Raw genomic sequence first — 11,557 nt, 5'->3', positions numbered from 1 at the left:
GGGGAAGCAATCTCGCCATCGGCGTGGGAGATGATGCACTCAAGCCTTCTAACGGCTTTCAACAAAGTAATTTATCTGGTCGATTTCCTCTTGCTTAATTGAATATTATAACGTGCCATTCTCTGAGTTGTTTAAACACTAGATTCTTATCATTCCCGATGTTCTATATGAGTACCACAGCTGATGTTCACTGTAACTAACCATTTAACAAACTATGCAGTAGAGAAGGGTGGTCATACATAGCTTCTATGAAATAAATATATTCCCTAATAAGTCCATATGGACTGGGTGGACGGAAAAACTATGGCGTGCTTTAAGAACGTTAATGGTACCTATTTCACAGTCCTATAAACAAGATTCTAATGGAGCTAAAAACGCTGTTATCTATCGCAGAGTCCAATTGAACAAACTATGACTGTTTAATTAGGCTAAAATTAAAGTTTCATGACAAGCCCAGCTTGTGTTCATTAGTCGACTTTTGACAAACACCTATTCAAGAAGAGAGCACGACATGTACAATCTGAATTACTGGGAAACCTTGTAACAAAATATTATGTTTTGAATGCCGCTAAATTTATCGAGTAGAACTTAATTGTAGATGTTTGCAGATGAATTATCTTGCTTCAAAACAATACCATATGATTTCGAGATACTAACTAGTTTATTTCAGAAACCGATTCCCAATACGGATCTAGATATTCTGCGCCGAAAGCCAGTCCCTGGATAGCTGCTAGTCCGTACAACGCCGTGATATTTGTAGACACCCAACTGGCTTCGTTTATAGGAAGTGGCACGTTGCTTCCACTTATAATTTCTGTTCTCCATGGTAATGATCGCGCATAGCCGTCGCCTTCATAGAATTCGTTCCATGCTCGGCGAGCAAGATCCGGATTCTTCAATATCCGAGCCGCATACGAAGTTAAACGCGAGTGGCCTTGCCGAAGAATCAGTTTGGGAAAGCTTATTCCATATCGAGATATTTGACTACTGCTTGTTCCATTAAAGTAGAAGCAGTAATCGAGCCACGCCGACTGGAATTCTTTCAGCAAGTCCCGATCATTATTCTCTGTAAACTCCACATCAAGAATCTCTGCACATGTCTCGACGAGACCAAACATGGCTGAAAGGTGAGATACTTGCACATGTCCTCGATTTTCGACATCGGCCGGAGGCGGACTGATTTTCCCAGTCTCTATATGCGATCGAGCCTGGCCCGTCACAAATTTATTCTTCAACCCGACAATTCCCTTCATCGATGTAATCAGCTTTTCTCGATAAAACTCCCATTTTGGACCTCGCCTCTCCCATTCCATCATCCAGACAGCAGCCAAAGCGGACCAATCCGTGCCCAACGAAATCAAAACACCAGTCTCGGGGTCTTGAGTAACATAGTCCCGATCTTTACGGACTTTTCTATACGGATCTAGGACTAGAAACGTCTTTTCGACTTCGAGGGTTTCCCGAATGATTTCACCCGTCCTTTCATCTCCGCCTGTTAGGTAATAAAAGTATTTCCGATATAGTGCGTTTGTAACCCTGGCTTGCTTGCAGCTGTCGCTCCAATGTTGAACGCCATGTCTTGTTCCCAAGCCCTTGAATACGCCAAGGTGATACGTGTCGACCTCTGAGGTATGTCGGGTTAGATTTTCGGCAATTTGAAAGACATCTCTGCGCCGCGTGCAGAGGAAATAAAGCCACAACCATAGATCTGGGGAAAGTTCTGAATTGTCCCAAGCATAGCCCCCGATGTCGTATCGCCAGGTATGCCTGTCTGCGTCGTATGTGTGCATGATGTCTCCATGATCCCAAAAGCCGTACCAGCGCCGTTGGGAAATTTGTGTTTTGTAAAAGTCGAATAAAAAGTCGAGATTTTGCAGGATCTCACCGGTTGCTGAGCTGGGGCTATTTCCACTCAATGATGAGAAAGGGGCCCAATAGTTTCCAAATGCTTTTGTTTCATGGATATATTCCGACTGCGCAGCCAAAAGTGGTGGATTGCGCATGTCTTTTACTATCCTTGAGAGGTCCTCCTTGCTTGGCGTATGTTGGAATGCATACAAGTACAGCTCATTGGTTCTGCCTATACCGTACGGCGATCCAGTACCTGGCCCCCAGTCTTCGTACGTTATTTGCAATGCATCCAGTTGCTCGTCGTACGTCTCTTGACCCAGGCCATCATGGTAAGGACGCATATCCAAAGGCTCAGCTGCAGGGCTATAGATCCACATGGTTATTTCTCCGCGATCCGTGTCCGCATTGCGGATGTCAATCTGTGTAGGGTATCTCTCCCAGAAATGACGCATCCCAAAGCCCAGGCCGCCATTCGCTGCCCCTCCAAGATACGCGAGGCCATCTGCTTTGGTCCCGCCCGGCACATTGACCCAGCTGTGGCCTGCCTTTGTTCGCTTCTTCATGGTATAGCCATCAGGTGATAATTGCGATAAAGAAAAGTCATTCCAGCGAGGAATCCACCGCAATCTGGACTGTACTTCCGGGTTCCACTGGTCAAAGCCAGGCGTCTGTTGGCCGGAAACTTGTGCTTGTCGAACTTGAACTCCAGGATCTTTCCATAGTCCAGTAACGCCTTGCACTGCTTCACCAAAAATGCCGCCGTCCACACCTGCGAATCGTATATGACGATTGTATGAAGGTTCGCCTTTAAGTGGAACGTGAAATCGGACACCGATTTCTCGTATAAATTGACTCTCTGGGTCCTGGTCGTAAAGAAGTGTGTGGACAATCCGAATACTATCGGAATTGGCGTAGAGATAAAAGCGGAGGATAAATGGAAGCCAACCGGGTGATGATGTACCAGCCGGTTCGGTGACGGATAGTTGTTGATGTTTTCCTTCAATGCGAACCACAACCCTGACAGGCCCTTCATTTTCGATTTCGGCCTTTGATATTTGTCCCCTTAGTGCATGGATGGTTGTGGAAGATCCGGCTTCCTCACCCTCGAGTGGGAGTGATGATTGGCTTCGAAGTACCAAGTGTCCATTTTCGGCAACCACCTTCCCAGAATGGGAATGTTCTATCCTGTCAACGATTGAATGGCCAGAAGTTGGAAACGTCACTCTTATTCTGCCAGTATCTATCACAATTGTGTCCGAAGATGATGAAATTACCCTTAGAGGTGCTGCCGCTTCGCTGAAATTGGTGAAGTTTTCTTTAGCCGAAGAAGAGCGGATGTAATCTACCGAAACACTAGCAGGGTATTGCGACAGAGCAGGAAGTGCAAGGCCTGTCCATTTTATTGAACCGTCTGGCCAGTAGGCAGTGTTCCAGCTTTGTGATGGCAGCCTCTGGCCACTAGGATCAGCACAGTGTAGACTACTGCGGTCTGGCCAGTATTGACCCTGAGCCCAGGGCACAGCAAACGTCAGCCCGGACCTGCAAGAGGGTCTATCACCAATCCAGTCAAGTGTTGGCATGGTTATTTATTTGATAGTGATTTCCAAGGCCCTTTCTCTTGTATTGACCAGCGTAGGTCTTGTAAAATTCACCGGTGACACAAGACTAGCTGGCTGTTTTATCAATCAAACTTAGTCAAAAACACCTGGAAGTGAACTAGGTACCAATGTTGATTTGAGTCATATCAACAGGATAAGTCAACCGTTAGTCAACATTGAATTGATGAAAAGAATGGATGGATGACCAAGTATTGATCTCCACTCTGAAAAAAAAAACTCGAAATTTAAACTTAGTTTATTTTTCCACCAATGTGAGCGACAGTTTTCTCTAGATATGAACATTTAGAGATCATTGCATGTGCTTGAGCGGTACGTGCCGCTGTTCGAGTTTAGTCAGGGTTGATGCCATGCGCACTTAGATGACGAGCGCAGCTAACCAACGCGTAAACATTAACAACGCGGGGCGCTAGTTAAATTGATAACACAATTATTCTAAAGAGATTTTGACAGTCCAAGATAGCAATAATAAAGGCGACAGGCCGATGCCGCATATTCTCTAGCAAGTCATGCTACACAGTTTGCCGCTATTAGGGCTAGTTTGCTAGCCACGTGAATGGCATCATGGCTTGCTCCAAGCACGCGTTCAGGTAAATTTTATTTACATGGAAATTATCCGGTCTTGCGGTGTTGGTACCGGAGCTCTGGATTTTACCATATTTATATTCCGGTCGTTGCGGACATGGCCCGACCAGAAGCGACAACCCTGAAATCTTTTACATTTAAGTCAGTTTGGACTTGGGTGCTTCTGGCATAGCCATGGCATCTCCGACTGTAAAAGAGGCGTCCGTGTCTCAGTCCGACTTGCCTGCTGTTGACGATACCAACCCCAAGGACCCAGCTATTGTGACTCTTGTCGAGCCGGAGGAGACACCCGAATATCAATCGGTGCTGTCGTCTCTTTTTTCGCGCCGCAGAAACTATGACCCAGATGCCATTGCCACAGTCCGGAGTGTATTTGACGATCCAGTGCTGCAGAAATACTACATACCGCAGCCAAAATACGAGAACCTCCACCGATTCGACATTGAAGAAAGATGGACGTACCGCGAGGAAGCTAGAGTGCGACGAAAGACTGACTGGTTAATATTACTATGGATACTGGTGATGTTCTTTAGCTTGAATCTGGACCGAGGGAACTTGGCCAATGCAGCAGCCGGTAACTTGCTAGACGATCTCAACCTGAGCACCGACGATTACAACAACGCCCAGAACATGTACCGCATTGGATTCCTCATTGCCGAGATCCCGTCACAGATGGTTGGCAAGAGGTTAGGGCCTGATCGATGGATTCCAGTTCAAATTATTATTTGGAGTTTGGCATCTGGCGGCCAATTCTTCATGCACAACCGGGCTGGGTTCTTTGCCTGCCGGTTCTTTATCGGATTGTTCATGGGCGGATTTATCCCGGATTCGATTCTTTACTTGTCGTATTTCTACACCAAGTCGGAAATGCCCTTTCGACTGGCACTGTTCTGGTTCACAGATTCGATTTCTGGTGTGATAGCGTCATTTATCGCCTATGGCGTATTGCACATGGAGGGTGTGGCCGGACGTGAGGGTTGGCGATGGCTTTTCCTGATCGAAGCCCTTATCAGTATCGTCATCGGTTTCCTCAGTTTCTTTTTTCTCGTGCCGGGCCCAACGCAGACAAAAACCCGGTGGAACCCCAAAGGGTATTTCACGGAAAGGGAGGAAAAGATCATCGTCAATCGAGTGCTACGTGACGATCCTTCCAAGGGCGATATGCACAATCGCCAGGCGTTATCACTGAAGATGCTGTGGCAAAGCTTAAAGGACTACGATTTATGGCCCATCTATCTCATCGGCATCCTGTTCGAGATACCCACTGCACCGCCAAAGGCATACCTTACTCTTTCTCTCAAGGGTATTGGCTTTACTACATTTCAAACAACGCTGCTTTCGATACCTGTTACTGTGTTTGCAGCGATCAATCTGCTGATTATCACCGAGTTAACTGAACGATTCCACCAGATCTCACTATTCGGTCTTTTCTCCCAGATTTGGTCTCTCCCGCTTCTTATTGTTCTGTATACCTCGGCTGGGAAACTGTCGAATTGGGGACTCTATGCAGTCTCGTTTATTCTGCTAGGCTGGCCATCTCCGCAAGCCGCGCAAGTCGGCTGGTGTTCGCGGTTGAGTAACTCTGTTCGAACCCGGGCAGTGAGCGCTGCGCTGTTCAACATTACCATTCAGCTTTCCGGAATCGCGTCTTCCAATATATACCGCTCGGATGATAAGCCGAACTATCGTCGCGGTAATTCGCAGCTTATTGCGATAAATGTGGCTGCTATTGTCGTCTATGTCCTATCAAAGGCGTACTATGTGGCAAGGAATCAATGGAAGAAGAAGCAGTGGGATAGTATGAATTCACAAGAAAAGGCAACGTATCTGGAGACGACGAATGATCTGGGGAACAAGCGGTTAGACTTTTTATTTGATAGCTGAAGACAGGTTAATTTTTGATTTTGTATCTGGTTATGCGAAATTGGGAATTGCCGTGAATATGGATGAATGGTTAATACAACATTATATATCAATGATGAAAACAAACTCATGAAAAATGTTCATTTGGCATCAACACCTCATTTTACGTAAATGGAATAAAAATATTTATAATATTATCGATATCTTACGTGTAATAGTATATCAACGATAACAGACCAATGCTAAAGGCGCCACTTGTCAATTGATGAATCAGCCAGTTTAGCTCTCACCACATCAGCTCAAGACATCAGCTCAAGAACGTGCATATATTACTCATCCAGCATTACAAACAAATCTGACTGACTGTAAGACAGACCCTTGGCTGGCAAAACCCATAATGCAGCCCCATGCGACAGACTTGGGCCACTTTTATACGAATATCTATGCAGTGACATCACTCTACCGACTAAACCCCACTTTTCGCTTCTTCCGAGCCGAAACAGGCCAGCCCGGTCTCCATAATAATGGCTATAGTCCGTCCATATTAGGACATTATTATTGGTTGAACCGCCTAAAAAAGGAGCCCCCATCTATTTTCGGCAACAGATTTCCCAAAACAGAAACTGCTAGGTTCGTGATCATGTCCGCTTTTGGGAATGGTTCGTAAACGTTAATTTGCAACGCCGATGGTTGAGCTCCATGTACGAAGTACTATCCATTCATTTGCTCGCTTTCGTCTGTGATCGACAGTAATCGACAGTAATCGACTCTTGGCATTGCTCTGTTTTTCTGGAATCATGAATAATGCAAGGGGCACTCAAAATTCAAATGTAAGATTTAGATTTTTCCAATTGTATCATATTTAGGCTTCCTGCTATCTGGACCCTGGCCCTTTTCTTCGTTGATATACCTATTATTACTCTCTAGAAGACAAACACCATGCGTCACTCTTCTCTACTAAACTTCCTCGTCGGAAGCAGCATCCATCTGCAACTTATTGCTGCAGCTGACACGAGCGGCTGCGGTATTGAGCGCGATTTCGCCGGCCAGACGCATACGGGCAAAAGCATCGAGAGTAGTGGAGGCACGCGGACGTACGATGTATATCTGCCTCCGAACTATGACGAGGTATTTCCCCCCTGCTGAACCAAATCCTTGACGAAGGAAGAAAAATTTTCTAATGGGTTTTTTCTTTTTTTCTTTTTTTTTAGAACACGCAAACACCATTGATTATCTCCTACCATGGAAACCACGGCACTTCGGAGAAACAGCGTGCGCTCGATCGTCTGGATAACACGACCTGGAACAACGACCACATAACCGTGTGGCCGAACGGAGTCAACGTGAGTTTTCTTTTTCCATATTACAACCATACACCAGAAAAAACGAATCCAGGACTAACGAGAACAGAAATCCTGGGAAGGCCCCTCGTACGCAGTCGCCGGCGTCTCCGACAAAGTCTTCACCACCGACCTAATCGCCCACCTGCGCACCCAATTCTGCATCGACTCGTCGCGCATCTACGCAGTCGGAAAATCCAACGGCGGCGGGTTCGTGGGCACACTTGCTTGTTCACCGGGCCATGGCGATGATTTTGCTGCTTTTGCGGCTTGTTCCGGTGCATTTTATACGGATGTCGTTGAGGATGAGGATGATGGGTGTAGTCCGGCGAGATCGCCGTTGCCGATTATGGAGTTTCATGGGTCGAATGATGGCACGGTATTTCTCTCTCTCTCTCTCTGTGTCTCACACACAAAATCATGTTTGTTTTCAATGCTGATAAATGATAGATCCCCTATCAACCAACCGATGACGGCTCCGGTGGCCCTCTACCGCAAATTCCGGACTGGCTCGCAGCATGGGGCCAGCGAAACGGCTGTCCATCGGACTACAAGCCGCAAGTCAGCACACTGCAAGGCCACGACGACACGCAGCAGACGCTGTACCAGGTGAACGGCACAGATGTGGTCACGGGCTATCTGATCAGCGGCATGGACCATGACTGGCCCTCGACCACGCCAAACTCGGATAGCGAGGCCCACGGCGACGGCCCTGTCAGTATTGACGCGACGCCTATGATTCTGGATTTCTTCCGGAAGAACCAGAAACCCTAGATATCTAAAGTGAGACGTAAACCAGATACATGTATATAAATGATCGTTTCGAAACATTGAACTGAATTTGTACAAACTGAATTGAATACGACTGGAGACATACAGAGAGGGTGTAATTAAAGGCAGCCAGATCGTCATCGCATTAATTAACTACATATTTTCCTCCCAGAGGATTAAATCAAAATGACCACCACTCATAATATCGTGCACCACTGCACCCGTCACTTTGCCTTATTGTCGACCTAGTTGAATCCGGCAACTACCAAGTCGCCGGGCCGAATTTCTCGCCAGTAACCTGAATGGCGCTGTACGAGGCATCCAGTGTGTTGGCCGCGATATCGGTTCCCCACCAACTGGTCATCTCGTGGTTCCAGAGCTGAAGAGCGACGAAGATGAGAATGGTACACAAGGCCAGGCCGACGTCAAGTCCAGCACTGAAAACGTAGTTGTAGTACATCCACCAACCGCGCCAGCGGTTCTTGATAAATTTGTTAAAGATGTAGCCGACAATTCCCCAGGCCAAGTAGTTGAGCGGGGTAGCCGGAGGAATAAGACCAGCACCACCAAAGATGATTGGGGCGTTCATGAAGCGAATGGGAGATTTGGGGAAGGCGCGAGCGCCAAGGTAGATGAGCACGGGGAGGATGAAGCCGGCAAGGAAGAACCAGAGCATGGGCGAGTAGATGGCACCCGGTGAGAAAATTCTCTTAGGTCCAATGGCACCCCAGATAACTGAGGCGTTGAAGAAGACACGGCCGTTGGGACAACTGAAGTGGTTGATCTGGTCTTGACTGCACACATCGGTGATGGCACCCAAAGCCCAATTCATGACGGCGATCTGGACGATCGAAGTCCACAAAGTGGCAATCATCTGGGCAGCAAAGGTTACACGAGGGGGGACCTTCATGTAGTGACCAAGCTTCATATCCTGACAGAAGAAAAGACCCTGCAACATACCAATGTAGCCGTAGGTCTTGAACAGCATCATGGCCATGGGGCGGCCAGGCTGCATGTAACCAACCATGAACTCGGTGAAGACGTTGAGACCAATCTGAATGTTGGTGGTGGCCTGCACAATACCGATGGGGATGAACCAGACAGCAGCGACGATGATGGAGATGAAAAACGCCCACCAAGACAGGTGAGTGGGGTATCCGAGGACAACACCCAGAGAAACACCGATCATGATCAGCAGGATGGCACCATACCACCACAGGGGAACAGGCTTGAAACGGCCCATCAGGCGGGCGTGGACGTCCTCTTCTTCCTTGCCAAAGTTTTTGAGTCGGATCCAGAGCTCCTTTCCGTGGAAGAGAGTGGTGTGGACAACGACAGCAACAATGGTGGCGAAAGACAGACCATAGCAGATGGCAAAAGTGGTGGACAAGAAAAGAGGAGAGTAGTCCTTGTATTTCTGGAGGTTGAAGGTGCCGTCGGCGTCGAGGATACGGCTGACGTTGTACGCGGCACCAGTGTTATCGTAACTGTTCGAGTCACTGATGGGCAAGTGCTTGGCATAGAACAAGCCCTTGAAGTGAACGGCGAGAACGACGATCCAGTACCAGGAGACCATACCGATGAGGGTGTTGGCAATACCGAACCAGGGAGAAATGAGCGGCGAAAAGTTGAAACCAGAGATTTGGGTCCAGTCAAAGGTCATGGGGATGAGAGAAAGACCGCTCCAGCCGCCAAAGAGCTGGTTGATGACAACGTTGTCGGGTTTGATCCAAGTAACCCAGGCAAACACACTCAGGAAAGGAGCGATGAAGCCGGGGAACCAGTACCAGACAAAGGAGGCAATCATGGTGTACAAGAACAGACGGTACTTGCCAATCTTCCAGCCGCTAGTCTTGGCAGGGTCGGGACTGCGGTGGTCGTGCAGAGCATTGAACAAACTGGAGTTGATCAGGGTCTGGGGCCAGATCATGGCGGAGGGCTGGACGAGGAAGCGGGTGAAGAAGCCAGCAATACCGAACCCCAGCATCTGGGTTGTGATACCCAAAAGAATCTCAAACCCCCAGTCGTAGCGCTCCTTGTAAAAGGCGCGCTGGGCCAACAAGACGTCAGTAGCATAGGCAGCACCACCGTTGAAGGTGGCATTGGCCATGATGACAGTGATGGCGTGCTCTTTCTTGCTGAATGGACCGGGGTTAAGGTTGCACTTGATACCGAAGAAGGTGAATTGCCAAGCGGGCACCCAGTACTCCCAAGCCTTGCCGATGGGGAAACCGACGACCTGGGCGACGTAACTGGGAATGATGATGTAAGGGCTGCGCATGGAGAAGAGGGTGTTCAGGCCGGAACCGATGGTGGCCAGGACCATGCCAATGACCCAGGCACGGATGGTGTTGCTGTGGCCACCTTCGTCGACATTGGGCACGGCAGCGCGGACCTCGGGGTAGGGCGAGTTCTCGAGCAGCTCAGCGGCAATGCCAACCTGGGCGGTGCCATCGTTGGTCTGCAGAGCTTCGTCGATCTCGTCGTAAATGTCGTCAGACAGGTTAGGGTCCCATTGGTGCTGGGCCTTGAGGTTCTTGACATGCTTGATGGCCTCTTCAGCGTCGCCAATGTCGGCGCCGGTAGCCTTTGCGGCCACGGTGGGCTCGGCGACCTTTTCCTGGATAGTCTCGTCCATGGCAGCTGATTCAAAAACCAGACATCCAAGAGCGAGAGTGGTGGGAAAGAAGTCGTACGGGAGAGAGAAAGAAAGAAGGGAGGAAGGAAAAAAGAGGGGACGGGGCGAGGAAGAAGCTAAATACTAAATAGGGCCGTTGCGCAGATGCACGGCAGGCGCGATGGACATGCAGATGTTGCAGTGGATCGCTCCTTCCTTATCACAGCAAGTAGTGCCAAAGGGGCAGTCGCAACGGTGGCCTCCTTCCTGTTTCGCGAACCAGCAATCAAACAGACTTTATTGGTGCGGGATGCTTGTGGATGTAACGCCAACTGGAAGCGGCGCTCGTCACCTGATAGCGCCTCTTCGGTCTCATCCGAGATGCTTTTCTCCCTGATAAGACCTGGGGTACGCTAAGCTATCTAGCGCGGAGCTTGGTAGGAAAGAGGACAATGAACATGTATTTTTAGGAGCGAGACAAACGCATGCTTGTTCCATGGTACAGAGGGCCTGTCTTTATTCTGGCACGCGACAAGGCTGGCCTTGTTTGTCAGGAATTGGGTAACGTGGTACAGAAGAAAGACTCCGGAGACTGACAGTGACAGCTGCCATGAACAAGATGCAAATTGCAAAGCACAGGGGGCATACTGCGCTAGTCCGGTTGCGGCCTAGGTTATATATAGAATCCGTGGCACAGGCAATCCTTTCAACGGCCATTGGCCAATGCTGCAGTGGACCCCGCCCCATTAGGCCCAAATCGGATGCGCTAGTGTGGGTCCATCGATAACATGTCGTTGTGTTAGTGGCTGGCGGGTCGGGCCCCACTGCCAAACACCACCTCGATGGGGCCAATAACGTATCAGCGAATCCAATACAGAGTACGGAGTAGACGAGCCCGAGGCAATAATATTGGA

General features: G+C 48.7%; 4 protein-coding genes across 4 annotated transcripts; 2 read left to right on the top strand and 2 right to left on the bottom strand.

Moving 5' to 3' along the window:
* Nucleotides 1–656: 656 nt before the first annotated feature.
* TRUGW13939_10962 (uncharacterized protein) lies at nt 657–3,431 on the bottom strand (the record flags this gene model as incomplete). The annotated part of the gene is made up of 1 exon (XM_035494072.1): nt 657–3,431. The coding sequence occupies one exon, from the start codon at nt 3,429–3,431 to the stop codon at nt 657–659; it is 2,775 nt and encodes a 924-aa protein (XP_035349965.1).
* A 795-nt stretch (nt 3,432–4,226) lies between these two features.
* TRUGW13939_10961 (uncharacterized protein) lies at nt 4,227–5,936 on the top strand (the record flags this gene model as incomplete). Its single annotated transcript, XM_035494071.1, has 1 exon — nt 4,227–5,936. The coding sequence occupies one exon, from the start codon at nt 4,227–4,229 to the stop codon at nt 5,934–5,936; it is 1,710 nt and encodes a 569-aa protein (XP_035349964.1).
* A 918-nt stretch (nt 5,937–6,854) lies between these two features.
* TRUGW13939_10960 (uncharacterized protein) lies at nt 6,855–8,029 on the top strand (the record flags this gene model as incomplete). The annotated part of the gene is made up of 4 exons (XM_035494070.1): nt 6,855–7,043; nt 7,127–7,258; nt 7,326–7,634; nt 7,706–8,029. The coding sequence occupies 4 exons, from the start codon at nt 6,855–6,857 to the stop codon at nt 8,027–8,029; spliced, it is 954 nt and encodes a 317-aa protein (XP_035349963.1).
* Nucleotides 8,030–8,288: 259 nt separating this feature from the next.
* TRUGW13939_10959 (uncharacterized protein) lies at nt 8,289–10,664 on the bottom strand (the record flags this gene model as incomplete). The annotated part of the gene is made up of 1 exon (XM_035494069.1): nt 8,289–10,664. One exon carries the CDS (start codon nt 10,662–10,664, stop codon nt 8,289–8,291), a length of 2,376 nt encoding a protein of 791 aa, XP_035349962.1.
* Nucleotides 10,665–11,557: the final 893 nt, after the last annotated feature.

The sequence above is a fragment of the Talaromyces rugulosus genome, chromosome VI, assembly GCF_013368755.1.
Source record: "Talaromyces rugulosus chromosome VI, complete sequence".
Classification (NCBI taxonomy): Eukaryota; Fungi; Ascomycota; class Eurotiomycetes; order Eurotiales; family Trichocomaceae; genus Talaromyces; species Talaromyces rugulosus.
The sequence above is the reverse complement of the archived record's forward strand: the minus strand, read 5'-3'. Positions and strand labels throughout refer to the sequence as shown.